At 42.8% G+C, this 14,866-nt stretch overlaps 1 protein-coding gene across 2 annotated transcripts; it reads right to left on the reverse strand.

Moving 5' to 3' along the window:
• Positions 1-366: 366 nt before the first annotated feature.
• On the reverse strand, positions 367-11,803 carry pros1 (protein S). Of its 2 annotated transcripts, none has more exons than XM_030722862.1 (14): positions 11,546-11,803; positions 10,230-10,387; positions 9,619-9,643; positions 9,442-9,525; positions 9,207-9,329; positions 8,915-9,040; positions 6,269-6,397; positions 5,900-6,140; positions 4,134-4,320; positions 3,818-3,982; positions 3,472-3,640; positions 1,902-2,038; positions 1,600-1,828; positions 367-1,323 (listed from the first exon to the last, which is right to left on the reverse strand). In XM_030722862.1, the coding sequence occupies exons 1-14, from the start codon at positions 11,622-11,624 to the stop codon at positions 1,130-1,132; spliced, it is 2,046 nt and encodes a 681-aa protein (XP_030578722.1). In that variant the 5' UTR covers positions 11,625-11,803; the 3' UTR covers positions 367-1,129. The 2 variants fall into 2 exon arrangements, with proteins under 2 accessions (XP_030578722.1, XP_030578719.1); XM_030722859.1 differs by having other exon boundaries at positions 1,902-2,041.
• Positions 11,804-14,866: the final 3,063 nt, after the last annotated feature.

Here is a 14,866-nt window from a genome sequence, read left to right on the forward strand (position 1 = left end):
ATGTTAGTCCTCAGTTTTACTTGGTTTTCATCAGTGTGATGGTGGGCTTTGCTGAAAATTTAAAATGCAGAGGAAATCACTTGATGTGAAAACACCTGGGTCAGGCTGTTTTGTAAATGACAGCTTTATGGGTTTGTTGTGTCACCAAGTACTTAAGACAGAAGCAGTGTGTATTTCAGTCTGTTCTGCTGATGCTGACACATTAAACGTCAAAGCTTTTAACATGTCAGTTGCAGCTACAAAGAAAACACACCGAACAAGACACTGATATGTTCATGAAACTAATTCTGAATCTCTTCCCAGTCTCAGACCTGTTTTTTTGCGCTATGGCAAGACACCAAAACAAAGCAATGCTGGAATCCAATAATGAGGCAGCTTTGATAACAGTTTTATTAAAACAAACAACAAACACAACACCAAACAACTACATTTAAGTTATATATTAAAGATGGCATGTTTTATATACAACATGAATTCTGGACAAATTCCAACCAGGAGAGCCCTGAAGATGAGGACAGATACAGCAGAATAAAAGCTGTAATTATGACAGGTGTAAACCATATCTCAGAAAGGCAGAGCTCCAGATGGTGCTTTAAACAAAAAAAGATGAAGCAGAATTGGATAGGAACACCTGAAGGCTCAGCTATCTCCTCTGTGGCTTCTCCTCCCACAACTAGTTGTCTCCAAACAATTTAGAGATCGTACCATGATTCAGCAGCAGGGATGAAGATGCAGGTGGTTTCACAGCCTGGTCAGCAGTGACCGTTTCTTTATTTTTCCTACACAAACATAACCATCTGTTGCTCAACACGTGGCATGCACGTTGCAGAGCTCAGCTCCTTTTCTTTTGTTTCCACTTTTTTGGAAAACATTTATCTTACTGCAACAAACTGCTACAACTGTCATCCAGCTTCCGATTAGCTCGCTGGCAGGCCAGCCTTGGTTGTGACTCACTAAAGTAAAACCAGAACAAAATAGGGTACAAACAATAACACTGTAGGTATGAAAAGCTTAAAAACACTCTCTACCTCCATCTCCTCTTCTAGATTCTCTTTCCAAAATATCCCAAAAAGTGGCCCCTGTGAGACATTGGCTAATTTAAGGGGTTTTTTTTAATGCAAGGTGGTTGTTAATTAGGGTCACTTTCAGTGTGTTCTGAATCAAGGTGAATCTCAGGGGCAGAGACAGGAGGACACGAGTGGGACTTAATGCTGTTATGTTTGCTGAGAGCTTCATCAAAGTCCAGCTGCTGGCCGTTGATACTGATGTCCATGCACCCGTGGTAAAAGGCCGTCACAGGGGTGGCAGGGAACGGGATGTCTTCTGAAGGAGAGAAAGACGGTAACTGTTTGATGGGTTATCACGATATTTAGCGTGGTCATTCATATTACTACCAACATGAAAGGAGCCCTTGTTTTGGTGCTTTTCATCTAGTGCAGTCATCTAAAGTTTTCTAATTCGCTTCATTCTCAGCTGTGCTTTCGTGGTTCGTGCTAATCAGCCTATTCTAGCAAACACAAATAATGGTAAACAACACCTACTAAGCATCAGCAACTGTAGGAAGAAAATTTCTGCTTGAGGTACTTCATAGATACTAACCAGGTATTCCACCAATATATGTGCTGACGGGGTTTTGCATGGTGCTGTTGAGGCGCTCCAACTCCTTCTGCAGCGCGTTAGGCTCCATGTAAGTAACAGTGGAGTCGTCGGCTGAGATCTGGATATCTGTGGGAGTCATGTTCAGCTGCACCATCAGCCGCTCGGGGTAACACAGCAACAGCGTGTCCAGCGTGGCCACCGCGGCACCGTGCAGGAACACCTGCAAGTTCTGGAGAGCACATTGGTTTAATAATAAATAGGTAACACATGCTTATTTTCAGCCAGAGTGTGAACAAACTTACAGCAACATCGTCTCCCTTTGTTACAACAGCGACTGACAGGGGGACTGCATTGTTGTGGACAAGAGCAAAGAGGACACCTGTGCTGCTGGATGGACGAATGTTCATCTTTATATCCATTTTCCAGCTCCCAGAATCACCTGCTTACATATAAACACCAAGAAACATTTATTTCTTTTGTCAGGTTAGAAATGTAGGACTTTCTACAAACTTTTACCAGATATCTTCTCATGGGTCTGTTACAACATTCTCAAAATCAAATTGTTGTTCCTCTTAAGGTAGTCTTAATCATATAAAAGGCTCTGTCATAAGAAACACACAGATGCACTGCATTATTTTTGTAGGGTGGGCTGTGCATGGCAGCAGTGCAGTACTTTGGCCCCCTGACCATCAGCCATTCAGTCATAGTTTCAATCCCACAGCACCCCTGAGAGCTCTTAGTAACAGTGTCCCTCCCTTTGTGGCCACGTCTTTTAGTGGCTTGTTTCCAGCATCATCTCACAGAGGAAAAACCACAAAGGTTTTAATGAACATGACAAAGAATTCAGTGACCTCTCCAGTCACCAGAAAACCTTTGGGATATGGTAGAATGTAAGATTCAGCATTAATGAGTCTCAAAAGAGTGCAACATCTTGTGGAATTTACAACACCAAAAACTGAAGCTGTTTTGAGAAGGAGGCCCTATCCGGTATGGTTTTCTAGTAACGTGCTGGGTAAAACAAAGTAGGATGTATATATAGAGTCTATGCTCAGTGGAACGTCTTAGTAAAGGTTTGACCGCTGTATATAGTCTTGCACATAATTGTCATATGCAAATCATTTAATTCAGCAGCCCCTCGATCCCTCTGGATGTATCAATGGGAGTTTCTGTATCAAATGAGCTTTCTTAATCAATTTATTAACCAAAGCTACTTTCGGCTGTTCCCTTATTTACAAGGGGTTGTTGCCAAAGCAGGTATCCCCACATTTGATGTGGCAGATTTTTACACCAGATGTCCTTCCTGACCCAGGGGAGCTTTCACTACAAGTCAACACGGAGGGGCACACAGGCGAAGACACAGCAGGCCCTGGCCAAGGCAGAGATCAGTCACAGTATATAATAATAATAATGCAATGAACTGAATGAACTCAGAAATTACTCACAAATGTGTACAGTTACATATTTCTATACAGTACCAGTCAAAAGTTTGGACACACTTTCCCATTCATATGAATGGTTTTTAAGTGGGCCGCAGCACTCTTGACTTCGGGAAGCACTGCTTTAATGCATCACCCATCCATGTGTCTAGTTTAGATATGTATTAACTGTATCAGCAAGTCTTTGTTCAAACCTAAGAGCTGCAGGAAAGTTTATGCTCACTATGTTCCTGTGTTACCTCAGAGTGCTTCGACCCAATGCATTAACTCCCCTCTCAAAGCCTTTAAACCAGGGAACTCTGCACAAAAACTAAATTTGAGACCTGCTGCTGTAATGTGCTAAGTCTGCTCAGTGCCTTTAAGCTGTTAGTGTAGACCAAATGCAGACGCCAAACACTCCCTCAGGGATTAATAAAGTGCAACATAACTTACTCACTGTAGTCTATGTTGAAGTGTGCCAGTCCTGCCCCGGTGAAGAAAGATCCTCGTTCTACATGCACGAAACAGTGTTTACTTGTCTTCTGCTGGATGACCTCCTTCACCCCAGACGCCCCCTGATTCATCAAGTTCCAGCCCCGGATGCAGCCATCCAGTCGAGGGTTGATCTGATAAACAGACAGTGCAGCTGTGTGGACGTCTGGTCTTGAACACAGTTTCTTAGCCAACCAATTTAAATTCACACAGATTTAGTTAATGGTGTGATGATTATTTCTCCCCTGTGGTAACATCATGTCTCCTGGGCTGGCTAGTTATGTGTGAATGCCTTCAGATGACCAGCTTACAGGCTTGATGACGTTGTCAGTGCGGTTAGGCAGGCCAGCGATGTAGACTTTGGTCTCCAGTTTGCCATTGACTGAAGTAAAAAGACTCTCGGGGGTGTTAATGCTCATCACAGCTTCCTTGCTGATCTTCACACTGATGCTGCTCTCCAGCTCGTCCACAGAGATCTGCATGTCACACAATAACACTATAGCGCACTACAGCACTTCACTGTAAAATTTACTCCACACAGTACATGTTACCACAACATAATGCACTTTTCATCATTTTAGCTTATCAACTGATAACATGTAGGAAACCACTGGAGCACTTTCTCACCACATGCCATTGTCCATCATTGACTGCTTTTCCTCCGCTGGTAACCTTAAACGTGTGCTGGTTTTTAAACTGGATTTCAATGCGACCGCCCCTGAGTCCCAACATGAACCACGAGCCCTGGGAAGACTCTGCATACAGAACGACTCCCTCTGGGTCAAATGTACGCAAGTCAAACTCAGCTGCAAACCTATCAGGAGGAAGACAGGTAAATTTACACAGTAATTAAAATACAGCCGTCCTTAGTCTAGGCTGTAGCCTACAGGAAGTGACAAATAACGTGTGGGACCCTTACTGTCCCTTATTGTGCCTCGTTAATTTGTCCACTGCACAAAGCCAGGACAGCACTGTGTACAATTTCGAGGTATTTTTGGAAAATATTTTCTCTTCTTAAAACAATTCCCTCTTTCTAGTATTACCTGTCTCTCTAAATTATGGCCACGCCTGTTTAGGCAACCCCTCCTAGGCTGTTGTGACTGATTGACCCGCTATACGAGGTGCAAAAACAAAGTAACATGAACCCCCAATAAAAATCAACATACCACTTAAATTTGGCTAATGTTCCTTTCCAAGTCATCTTTGTGGGCTGCACTGCATTGCTTTTACCACTTTTAGATCACTCCATTAATGTCTAGGTGGGGACACAAAACTTGTGCATCCGCAGTGCACAGTGGATCTCTTTTAACTTGATTTTCAGATGGTGTGCAAAGACTATGCTGCTGTGGCCATTAAACTCTTGACTTTTCAATGGGAGTTTAATGGCAACCTGCCAGTTCAGGTGGTTGCCATTGAATGTCCTCCTCATTCAGATGCCTCAGGATATCCCAGCAGAGCTCCACGTTGACAGTTTGACTCTCAAGAATGTGAAAATGACAAGCAATTGATGTCTAAGATTTCTGCTAACCTTTGACAATGACAGCTGGGCTAGTTTGACACTGAAGTTGATGTTTGTTCTCTACAATAGTTTGAGGTCCACAGTGAAATGCAGAGGGCTCAAGTGGTCAGAAAAGGACATGCAAGAAGAATCCTAAAAATAGCAGCAGCACTGAAAGCAGCCCAGAGATGCACAAGGAGAGGAGAAAGCCGCCAAATTTAAAACAGATAAGCTTTTTGATCATTATGGGCCAAGTTGCAGAACTTTATGACTACATCTTTTACGCTTTTTAAATTTTCTAATTGGAATTGGTTAAAGTGGTTGATAGCACAGAAACAAATATTTCAACTGCATCTTCAAATGAGCAACCCTTTTTCTGGATCAATAATCACTTTCCAGTTCAATTAAGTTCAGGTTTATTTATATAGCACCAAATCACAACACCAGTTGCATCAAGGCACTGTATACTCTAAGGTAAAGGCCCTACAGTATTTGGGAGAAAATCTCAAAAATCAAATAAGCACTTGGTGAGTGGGAAGGAAAAACTCCCTTTTAACAGGAAGAAACCTCCAGCAGATCCAGGCTCAGGGAGGGGCAGCCATGACCGGCTGGGCGTGGGGGGAGAGAGAAGTAAAGGGAAAAAAAGAGAGCAAAGAAAGATGGAAAAAACAACACACTAAAAGACAGAGAAGACAAAAATATACATGCTGCAGAGCTGTATAATCACATGGGGAGTGTTTATATATTAATCACACTACACACCTGTGATTGACATAAATACATCATGTTTTCTGTGACCACTAACATGAAGCTCCAATACTGACAACAGCAGAAACCTTTAGTATAAAAAGGTAGCCCCTTTGCACTAAATAGAGCGTGATCCTTGGTCACCTACTTTGTGTTCTCCGGCAGACGGAAGCGCAGATAGATGACAGGAAGGCCTGCGAACTGCTCTCCCAGGTAAAGCATCTCAGGGTGTCTAACTTCAAACAGATCTACGCAGACGGGGATTCTCTCACAGCGCCGCCCATCCTGTGCCAGACGCAAACCCTGGCGACCATCACAGTGGCACGAATAGCTGCCCTTAGTGTTTATACAAACCCCCTTGCACACATTCATCTCGCACTCATCCACATCTGCAACAACAGGATGGGAAGGCTTTATCAGCAGTGATCTTTGATTCTGTCTGTTTGATTTGGCTAAATGTGTTCAGCTGTTGCCTGTGAGACTGGTTGACTCTAGCTAGTACAGTTTGAAAGCTTACCAACACATGCCCTGGAGGTGAAGTTGTATTTAAATCCCAGAGGACACTGGCAGTCAAAGGTGCCTGGTATGTTGACACATTCAGCTCTTTCTCCACAGATGCTGGGGTACAGCAGGCATTCATTGACATCTGGAAGATGTGAAGTGAAAAGTGACAAAGGGGAAACGGTGTGGTGGGAATTTGAAATTCAGAATAAGGAAGTGTAATTTTGGTACATGGGTGACATGAATACACATGAAAGAATATCTAATACATTTTTCACATAAAGTTTTAGACACTTTGCTTTGGTGAACTGACTGTGCCTTAACGTAGTGCAAGCAGAGACACATTCATGTGAAAAAGTATACCCTGTGACTCAGTAGCTTATAGAGCCACCTTTAGCAGCAATAGCTTGAAGTAATTGGTTTATGTATGACTTTATCAGTCTCTTATATCATTATGTAGGAATTTTGGCCCACTCGTCTTTACAACATTGCTTCAGTTCATTGAGGCTTGCAAGCTTTCATTCATGCACAGCTTTCTGCTGTAGCATTTCTGTCAGGTTGAGGTCTGGAGTCTAACTGGGACGTTGCAACACTTTGATTCTTTTTCAGCCGTCCTGTTGTAGATTTGCTGCTGTGCTTGGATCATTTTCCTGTTGCATGACCCAATTTCAGCCAAGCTTTAGCTGTAAGACAGATGGCCTCACATCTGACTCTAGTATACAGAGGAGTTCATGGTCAACACAATGACTGCAAGGTGCCCAGGTCCTGTGGCTGCAAAACAAGTCCGAATCATCAGCCCTCCATCATCAGGGTTGACAGTTGGTATATATGAGGTGTAATAATAATAATAATAATAGTAAGAGGAAGAAGAAGAAGAAGAAATCATCATAATAAATTGATGTTAAAGAAACAATAGATATGTTCAGTACTGTACTGAGACTGTGCAAAAGAGAATTCTAGCAAATAGTAGTGCAAATGGCACAGATATAACATGTACACTATAACTCTAAAGAAACAGAAGCAATAAGGTTTACGTCCTGACAGGTGTGTTCACCTGTCACAAAGAGGACAGCTGTTGTAGAGTTTTTTTTTAGGGAAGAGCAAGGAAGATTTCCTGAAGTGTTTTTTTTATGGCAGTGGGGTTGAATCAGTCCAATGGAGAATGAGCTCAGCTGCTGCTGTAGTGTGGAATGGAGCTGGTGCGACTGTACATGATGCAGAGCAGTTTGCTCAGTGACCTCCCGTCCTTCAGTAGCTCAAACACCTCCAGATTCTGGCCAATGATGGTCCCAGCCTTGTGAATTCTTCAACCTCAGACATCATCAGACAGGGTGCCCCCCTAGCTGTGCAAACTGAAGCCTCTCTGACAGGTAGTTAGCAATCCAGGAGACAGTAGATGTGGTGATCCTGAGCAGCTGCTAACTCAGCAAAAGGGGTTAGATAGTATTAAAGGCACTGAAAAAAGAAAAAAAAAAAAAAATGATTCTCACAATGCCACCAGTATCTTCCAGGTGAAAGTGAGCATGCCGCAGCAGGTAAATAACAGTATCATCCACCGCCACACGAGGCTGGTAAACAATCTGAAGAAGGTCACACGTTTCACTTCAGAGCTAAGCCTGGCCAGAACCAGTCTCTCATGTCCCTTCACGTAAAGATCTGAAGTTGTTAGACTCTGAAAGGGTGGCTTTCTAAACATGATGCCTTCCATAGCACCAGTACTGTTTCCTGCAGCAGACTCGGGCTGAAGAGAAGCTGCAGGATGCCAGACAGCTGGGCAGCACAGGACTTCAGGACCCTGGCACTGATACCCTCAGGGTCTGCAGTCTTGCCTTGATGTAGGTGCTCCAGGTCTCCTCACCTGAGCAGCCGTCACATTCACGTACAGGCAGGAAAATCCAAAAGGGGTTGGGGGATACTGTGCACCTAAGCCAAGCACGGAGGAGGGAGAACAGAATAGGGGATGGATTGATGGTGGAGATGTGTTAAGACATCTGCTATGTGGGGAGGAGCAACAGGGGGATCCTTTACAGCAAGAAGAACAGATTCAGCTCTTTGGCCCTGCCCAGCCCCACCTGATTTTCTAATGGCCCATCAAAAATAAATAAATGGGGCAAATTTATCAAACTGACTCAGTCCATGTTTGTGAAGACTTTGTACTCTACATGCATCGGTCAGGCTGAAAGATAAACAGAGTCTGGACTGCCCACACACAGCAAAACAGGATGCAGGGAAATGTACAGAAATCAGGCAAGAGTCAGAAACTATAAGCAGTTTTAAAAGCTCTGAGCTATGAGCCTGCTGGTGTGTTTACAGCAAACAGGATGGGTCATCTTTTTCAGATGTTAAAAGCTTTCCCCCTTCTGTTACATAAGGAGTCACCTCAGGTCAGCTTTAGAAAGAACAAATGGTGCGGGCCCAGAGGGCAACAGCTGGGGAGCAGACTTTTTTTTGTTCTGCAGTGCATCCATATGAATAAATAAAAAAGAAAGAAATCAGAAAGAATTATATCCTGTGTGTTTGCTCAGCTGCCATGCAAAACTCTGCGAGAGATGTGTCTCCAGCAGAGGGACTGTAAAACAGGTGGCATACGCGACACAAGTATGTAAATGAAATCAGTTAAGTCTCAAATTATTAATAGAATGACCATCTAGTAGAGTCTTACCCATGCAGTTGATGTTGTCAGTGATTATGTAGCCTTCTTCACACATGCAGTGGAAACTACCTGGGATATTCTGACATATTTGGTTACATCCAGCAGGAAATTCAGGATCTGAACACTCATCGATGTCTGCCCAGTTGATATGGCACACAAAAACAATAATCAGCAGTCGGTCCAATCACATCAAAAGATTTGAAGGTTACAGATTAGACATGTATGTAAGACTGACAATATTGTATTTGTGGTAAAAACTGATGCAAAATGTTTAAAATCTCAAAAGACTGCGAAAACTCACCATCCTCACAGCGCTGCCCCTTCCAACCAGGCTTACACACACACGTGAAGGCAGCCTGGCCGTCCACGCAGCCCTCTGAACCCTCCTTGTAGCACGGAAACGGCGTGCACTGGTTACTGATCTCTGGTTTAGGACGCACGCATACACACGCACAGAGGATGTCATTGAAAGCATTTCACAGCTACAGAGAAGTGTGACCAGCAACTGAAAAGCCTAGTTTAAGGGTTAAGCTCACCTTTCACACAGGTGCGAAGGTCTGAGGGGATGGCGGTATCTGAGTTCTGGTCGTTGATACCGACACGGTGTGAACCCAGACACGCTGCAGAAAGAAGTGAGCATTTGTGTGTGAGAGAAAAAGGCCAATAGAGACGGTGCAAAACTTTAAGAAATGGGATGAATTTAGCAGACTTACCAACATATTTAGGGTAGAAGTATTCCTGTAAAAATAAAAATAAAAAGATAACAGACTCTCAACAGTTTGATATTTACTGATAAGGACAGAACGAAGGAAATGTGCAACTTTAGTAAAATACTTGGCTGAAGCATTTTTAGCTGGAAGAGTGAGGGCAGATTAGACAAGATTAGAAATGAGTATATCAGAGGGACAGCTCAATCGAGCACAGAAGATTCATGGATGCAGTGAAAAAGGTTGGTGCAACAGAAGAGGATGTTAGGGATACGGTGAAATGGAGACAGATGATCTGCTGTGGCGACCCCAAAAGAGAGCAGCCAAAAGAATAAGACTTTTTACTTTTAACAGGTGCAGTAGAGAGACAATGACTTAGAGCTCGCAAACCAACAAATACAGACCCTTGCTCCTGTGTTACTAATCACATTAATTAAGGTTCTGTATCTTCATAATATCATTAGTAACACCTGCTGAATACGAGCCAGAAATTAACTCCACTGACACGACTTTTGCTGCTTAATTTAACTTCTTCTTCACTGCCATCTAGTAACTTCATTCTTTATCTGAATTGCTGTTAATAATCAGTTGGGGCCGCCTTTCCCCTCAGCTCTCACCGTCTCCGGTTGGTTCTCAAAGATCTCCCTGGCCTCCTCCTTGTTGCAAAGCTCCTCGATGCACTCCCTCTCCAGGTTGCCCTTCTTGCTCTCCTCAAACAGTGAGTTGGCCCTCCTGTGCCTGCTCAGGAACTGTGAGGCTGTGCTCTGGCTCATGACTAGGGCAGACACAGAAGCACTTAAAAATAAACTTAGCACAAAAAGTAAGGAAATTTGAGTTTGATCAATTATTTCTTTGTTGTAACGATGCTACTTGGCAATAAATCTTATACCGTTGAAAAGCCTGTTTATTTCCCCTTAAACGGTGAGATGAGATTCTGAAACCACTGGCAGTCCCATGTCTCCACAGTGTGTGACTGAATGCTATCCACCAAGATGACAACACTCGTCCCCACAGAGCGGGTTTATCAGAGACTACCTCCAGAATTTGGGAGTGGAGAGGATGGGATGGCCTGCCTGTAGTCCTGACCTCAACCCCATTTAACACTTGTAGGATCAGCTTGGGTGTGCCATTTGTGCCAGAGTGACCAACACAACCAAATTGGCTGACTTGCAACAAATGCTGGTTGAAGAATGGGATGCCATCCCACAGCAGTGTGTGACCCAGCTGGTGACCAGCATGAGGAGGAGGTGCCAGGCTATTGTGGCTGCATGGATCTTCCACATGTTACTGAGGCCCCTGCATTTTCCTTACAAATGAGGCACCATTTAAGGGGAACTAAGCAAGCTTTCAACAGTATAAGATTTATTGCAGAGAAACATTGTTACAACAAAGAAATAATCAACCACACACAAATACTTTAATTGTCAGCTCTGTTTTGAGTTCAATAAACCTATTGCTGGACAAGTCACCATGACTGGTTAATATAAACACCCACATGCATCTATATTATACAAAAAAAAAAACCTGACTGATCTCTGCAGAAATTAAAACCCCCTTCGTCATGAATCTATAATCTATTTGTCATGGATCAAAAGGAGGACAGCTTAATTACTTTTAGATTATCTGACCTGAAAAGAAAAAAAAAGGGGGGGGGGGGGGTATTGCGAAACTGTTATTTCTCAGAAATGACCCCTAGTTCTTGTAACAAGCAAGTCCAAGCATTGTTTCACGGTGAACAGCCACGTGACCCTCACATATGTTAAAAATGATAAAAGTCCAGAAAGCGTTCCCAGCTGGTCTCCTCCAGTCTGTGAACTGTTCCGTTTCAAACTGGGGCACTATGACTAAACAGACTCCATCAGGCTTTTCCGTGGATTACCAGTCCGGCCCAGCATGTAAAAAGAAAAACCGCAAAAACCTCAAAAGTACTTACACCGATAAGCATCGACCAGCGTCACCAGTAACAGGAGACAAGCCAGGGGTTCCCCAAGAGCCCGCTTCTTTCTCCACATAGTCGGGCCGTTCCTCCTGCTCAGGCCACGGTTTGGCTGCGAGTACAGACTGGTTGAGCGGCAGGTCCGTGAGGGGGGGCTTATTTTTCCCGAAAGTGTTTTTCGTAGGGAGAGAGGTGGTGAGGGGGGAGCAGAGGCAGCTGCCAGCAGAGCGGGCTCGGAGGGGAGGCAGCTAGGGAGCGCTGCACGCACGCTCACGCGCCCTGCCGTTGTTTTTGACCTCGGCTCAGGCTGAACTCATGCGGAAAATAGGTTTACTAAAGGAGGCCCAGAGCACACTGTGGAAGTGTGATAGCAGCAAAACCTTGTCCCTAACAGGCTGTTTGAGTATTAGAAATACAACAAACAGTCGCCTCAAGGCACTTTACATTGTAAGGTAAAGACTATACAATAATTAGTGAGAAAGCCCAACAATCAAAATGACCCCCTATGAACAAGCACTTGGTGACAGTGAGAAGGAAAAAAACCCCTTTTGACAGGAAGAAACATCTGGCAGAACCAGGCTGAGGGAGGGGCAGTCATCGGCTCCCACTGGAGTGAGGGGAGGGAGGCAGGACACAAGACACATTGTGGAAAAGAGCCAGCGATTAATAATAACTACTGATTTAATGCAGAGTGATGTATAAACAGAGTAAAAGAGGTGAATGAAAAAGAATGCTCAGTGCATCATGGGACTCCCAGCAGCCGGGGTCTACTCCAGCCCCAACTATAAGCTATCACTTTGTTTGCCATAGCTGCTGTTTTAGCTTCAGTTAAACTAGGAACAACAATCAGCTATCACCAAAGCTAATAAAACATGTTTTTCCTAATCTATAAATAAATGTAAAAAGCATTCAGCTTTTTATCATTTGTAAATTGCTTTGATAGGGAAAAACTATATAAATAATTCCATCTATTTTTTGTCCACTTATCCAATTCAGGGTTTCTGTCACAGGTCCAAAGACAGGTAACACATAGACCAGGGGTGTCAAACATAAGGCCTGGGGGCCAGGATCAGCTGACAGACTCCAATCTGGTCCACTGGACTGTTTCGGAAAAATGTGAGGGAGGGCATACATTTGGAGTTTTAACTGTTTTGTCATAAGTTTTACAGCTTTCCCTACTAATAAAGACCTCTCCCATGGTCGTTCATCCTACACCAAAGTGATTAAATAATAGATAAGTATCAAAATGACAGAAATGTTCATTTTTTCACTGTCTGGATCCACAGTAAAAATAATGATGATGACAAATTTAATGAAAACTTTAATTTCTATAATTACAGGCAGTCTGGACAATGAGCTACCAGAACTTTTTCTGTAATTTTACACATTTATTTCTTACAATTTAAGCCTAAAGAGTTGTGCTGATGGATTTCTCTATCATATAGAAAAATGACGTACTGTTGTAATTGCACATTTTTCCTGAATTAAATGTGCACTTAAACTTCTGAACAGTGACGGAGAGTTTTCCTGATCTGGCTCACTTAAGATTGAGGAGGGCAGTATATGGCCCACAATGTAAAATGAGTTTGACATCCTTGACACAGACCATTCACACCTTTAATATCACCAGTTAACCTAACCCCACACGTCTTACCTGTGTACCTGCAGACACAGGGAGAACATGTAAACTCCACACAGAAAAGCCAAAAGCCCAGATTTGAACCAGGATCTCCTTGCTGTGAGGCAACAGTGCTAACTTCGACACCACCGTGTTGTACCCCAATGGGATTCACTACAAATACTAAAATTGCACAAATGCAATTTTTTTTTCCCGATTTTTTTTGGTGACCTTGACCTTTGACTGATGGAACTGGAGATTAATGTCATGGATGTGCAGTTGAGAAATCTGCAGCAACTGTGAGATGCCATCATGTCAACATGGACCAAAATCTCTGAGGAATGTTTCCAGCATCTTGTTGAATCTATGCCATAAAGAATTAAGACAGCGCTGAAGGCAAAAGGAGTCCAACTAAGCAAGTTGTATCTAATGAGAGGTGGGTGAGTGTACTTAAACTACAAGTACATTAAAGCTGTAATTTCGTAAAGAGTAAATGCACTCAGTGACATTCCTACTGGTCCCACCCATGCTCTCCAACACACTAACACTACTCTAAAATAATATATAGCTGTTGGTGTGAGTTTGTACAGCAGACATTACTGATATGTAATAAATGACACAGACATCCAGATTGCATTATTTTGCTTCATTTAGTTACTCAGGGAAAAAAAAACATCACATTTTCACCATTCATTCAACTGTTTTATGTACACAAATAACAGGCTTATTTTAATACTTTTAAAATATTTGTAAAATACACTGTTCTCCCTTTTATAATATGTGTTTATCTGACGAGGCATCTGACTGCAAAAGATCAGCAGATGTGCATTGTTAATTTGTGATCATCTGACAGGCTTATCGAGGGCTTGTTTATATTATTGCATGCTGAAACACCATTATTGCTCATTCCTTTGTGGGTTTCAGGGGGTTGGAGGAGTTTCTGTAACTACCATCCCCACACCAACTTAACTGGAAATTCTGGGAAGGTTTAAATGACTTATATAAATATGAGTTTCATAAACCTGAGGAGAGTTAGTAACCGGTGGAAAAAGAAAAAAAGAGGTTAAAGCCAGGCTGCTCTCTTAATGTTTTATCAGTGTTTTTACTGTTCATAAAACATCTGGGGAGATCAGATTGGCAAAGTCTTCTTGAGAAGGAGCAGTGGTTCTATACGAGGGAAAGAGGGGATACACAACGTCCAGGCCAGAGCGGAGTAGTACAGTGTCTTCAGTATTATTACAGGCAGTGATCTGCCTTTCCTGACCTGTAACACTGTTTTATCAATTGGCAACACAACCCATCATATTAGTCACGTGTCCACAAACAAAAATAAACATGCCCACACACACACACACACAGAGCTCATCTAGCTCAGTCATTCAGCTCAGATACACAAAAAGATTTCTGTATGACAAGATAGAAAACTGTCAAAATGTTGAGAACCTTCCTTTGCATTTCAACAGATTTGACCATAAAGACAACAAACAAACAAATGACTGAGAATAACTGCGCGACGGTTAAATCAGCACAGGGGAGAGAGATATAGAGATAGAGATGAGAGAGAGAGTAGGTTGGGTTTCAGGACGGGCAGAGAGGGAGGGAGAGAGAGAGAGAGAGAGGAGAAGAGAGCGAGAGAGAGAGAGAGAGAGGAGAGATATATATTATATATATATATATATATATATATATATATTATTTAA

The sequence above is a fragment of the Archocentrus centrarchus genome, chromosome 3 (genome assembly GCF_007364275.1).
Source record: "Archocentrus centrarchus isolate MPI-CPG fArcCen1 chromosome 3, fArcCen1, whole genome shotgun sequence".
Classification (NCBI taxonomy): Eukaryota; Metazoa; Chordata; class Actinopteri; order Cichliformes; family Cichlidae; genus Archocentrus; species Archocentrus centrarchus.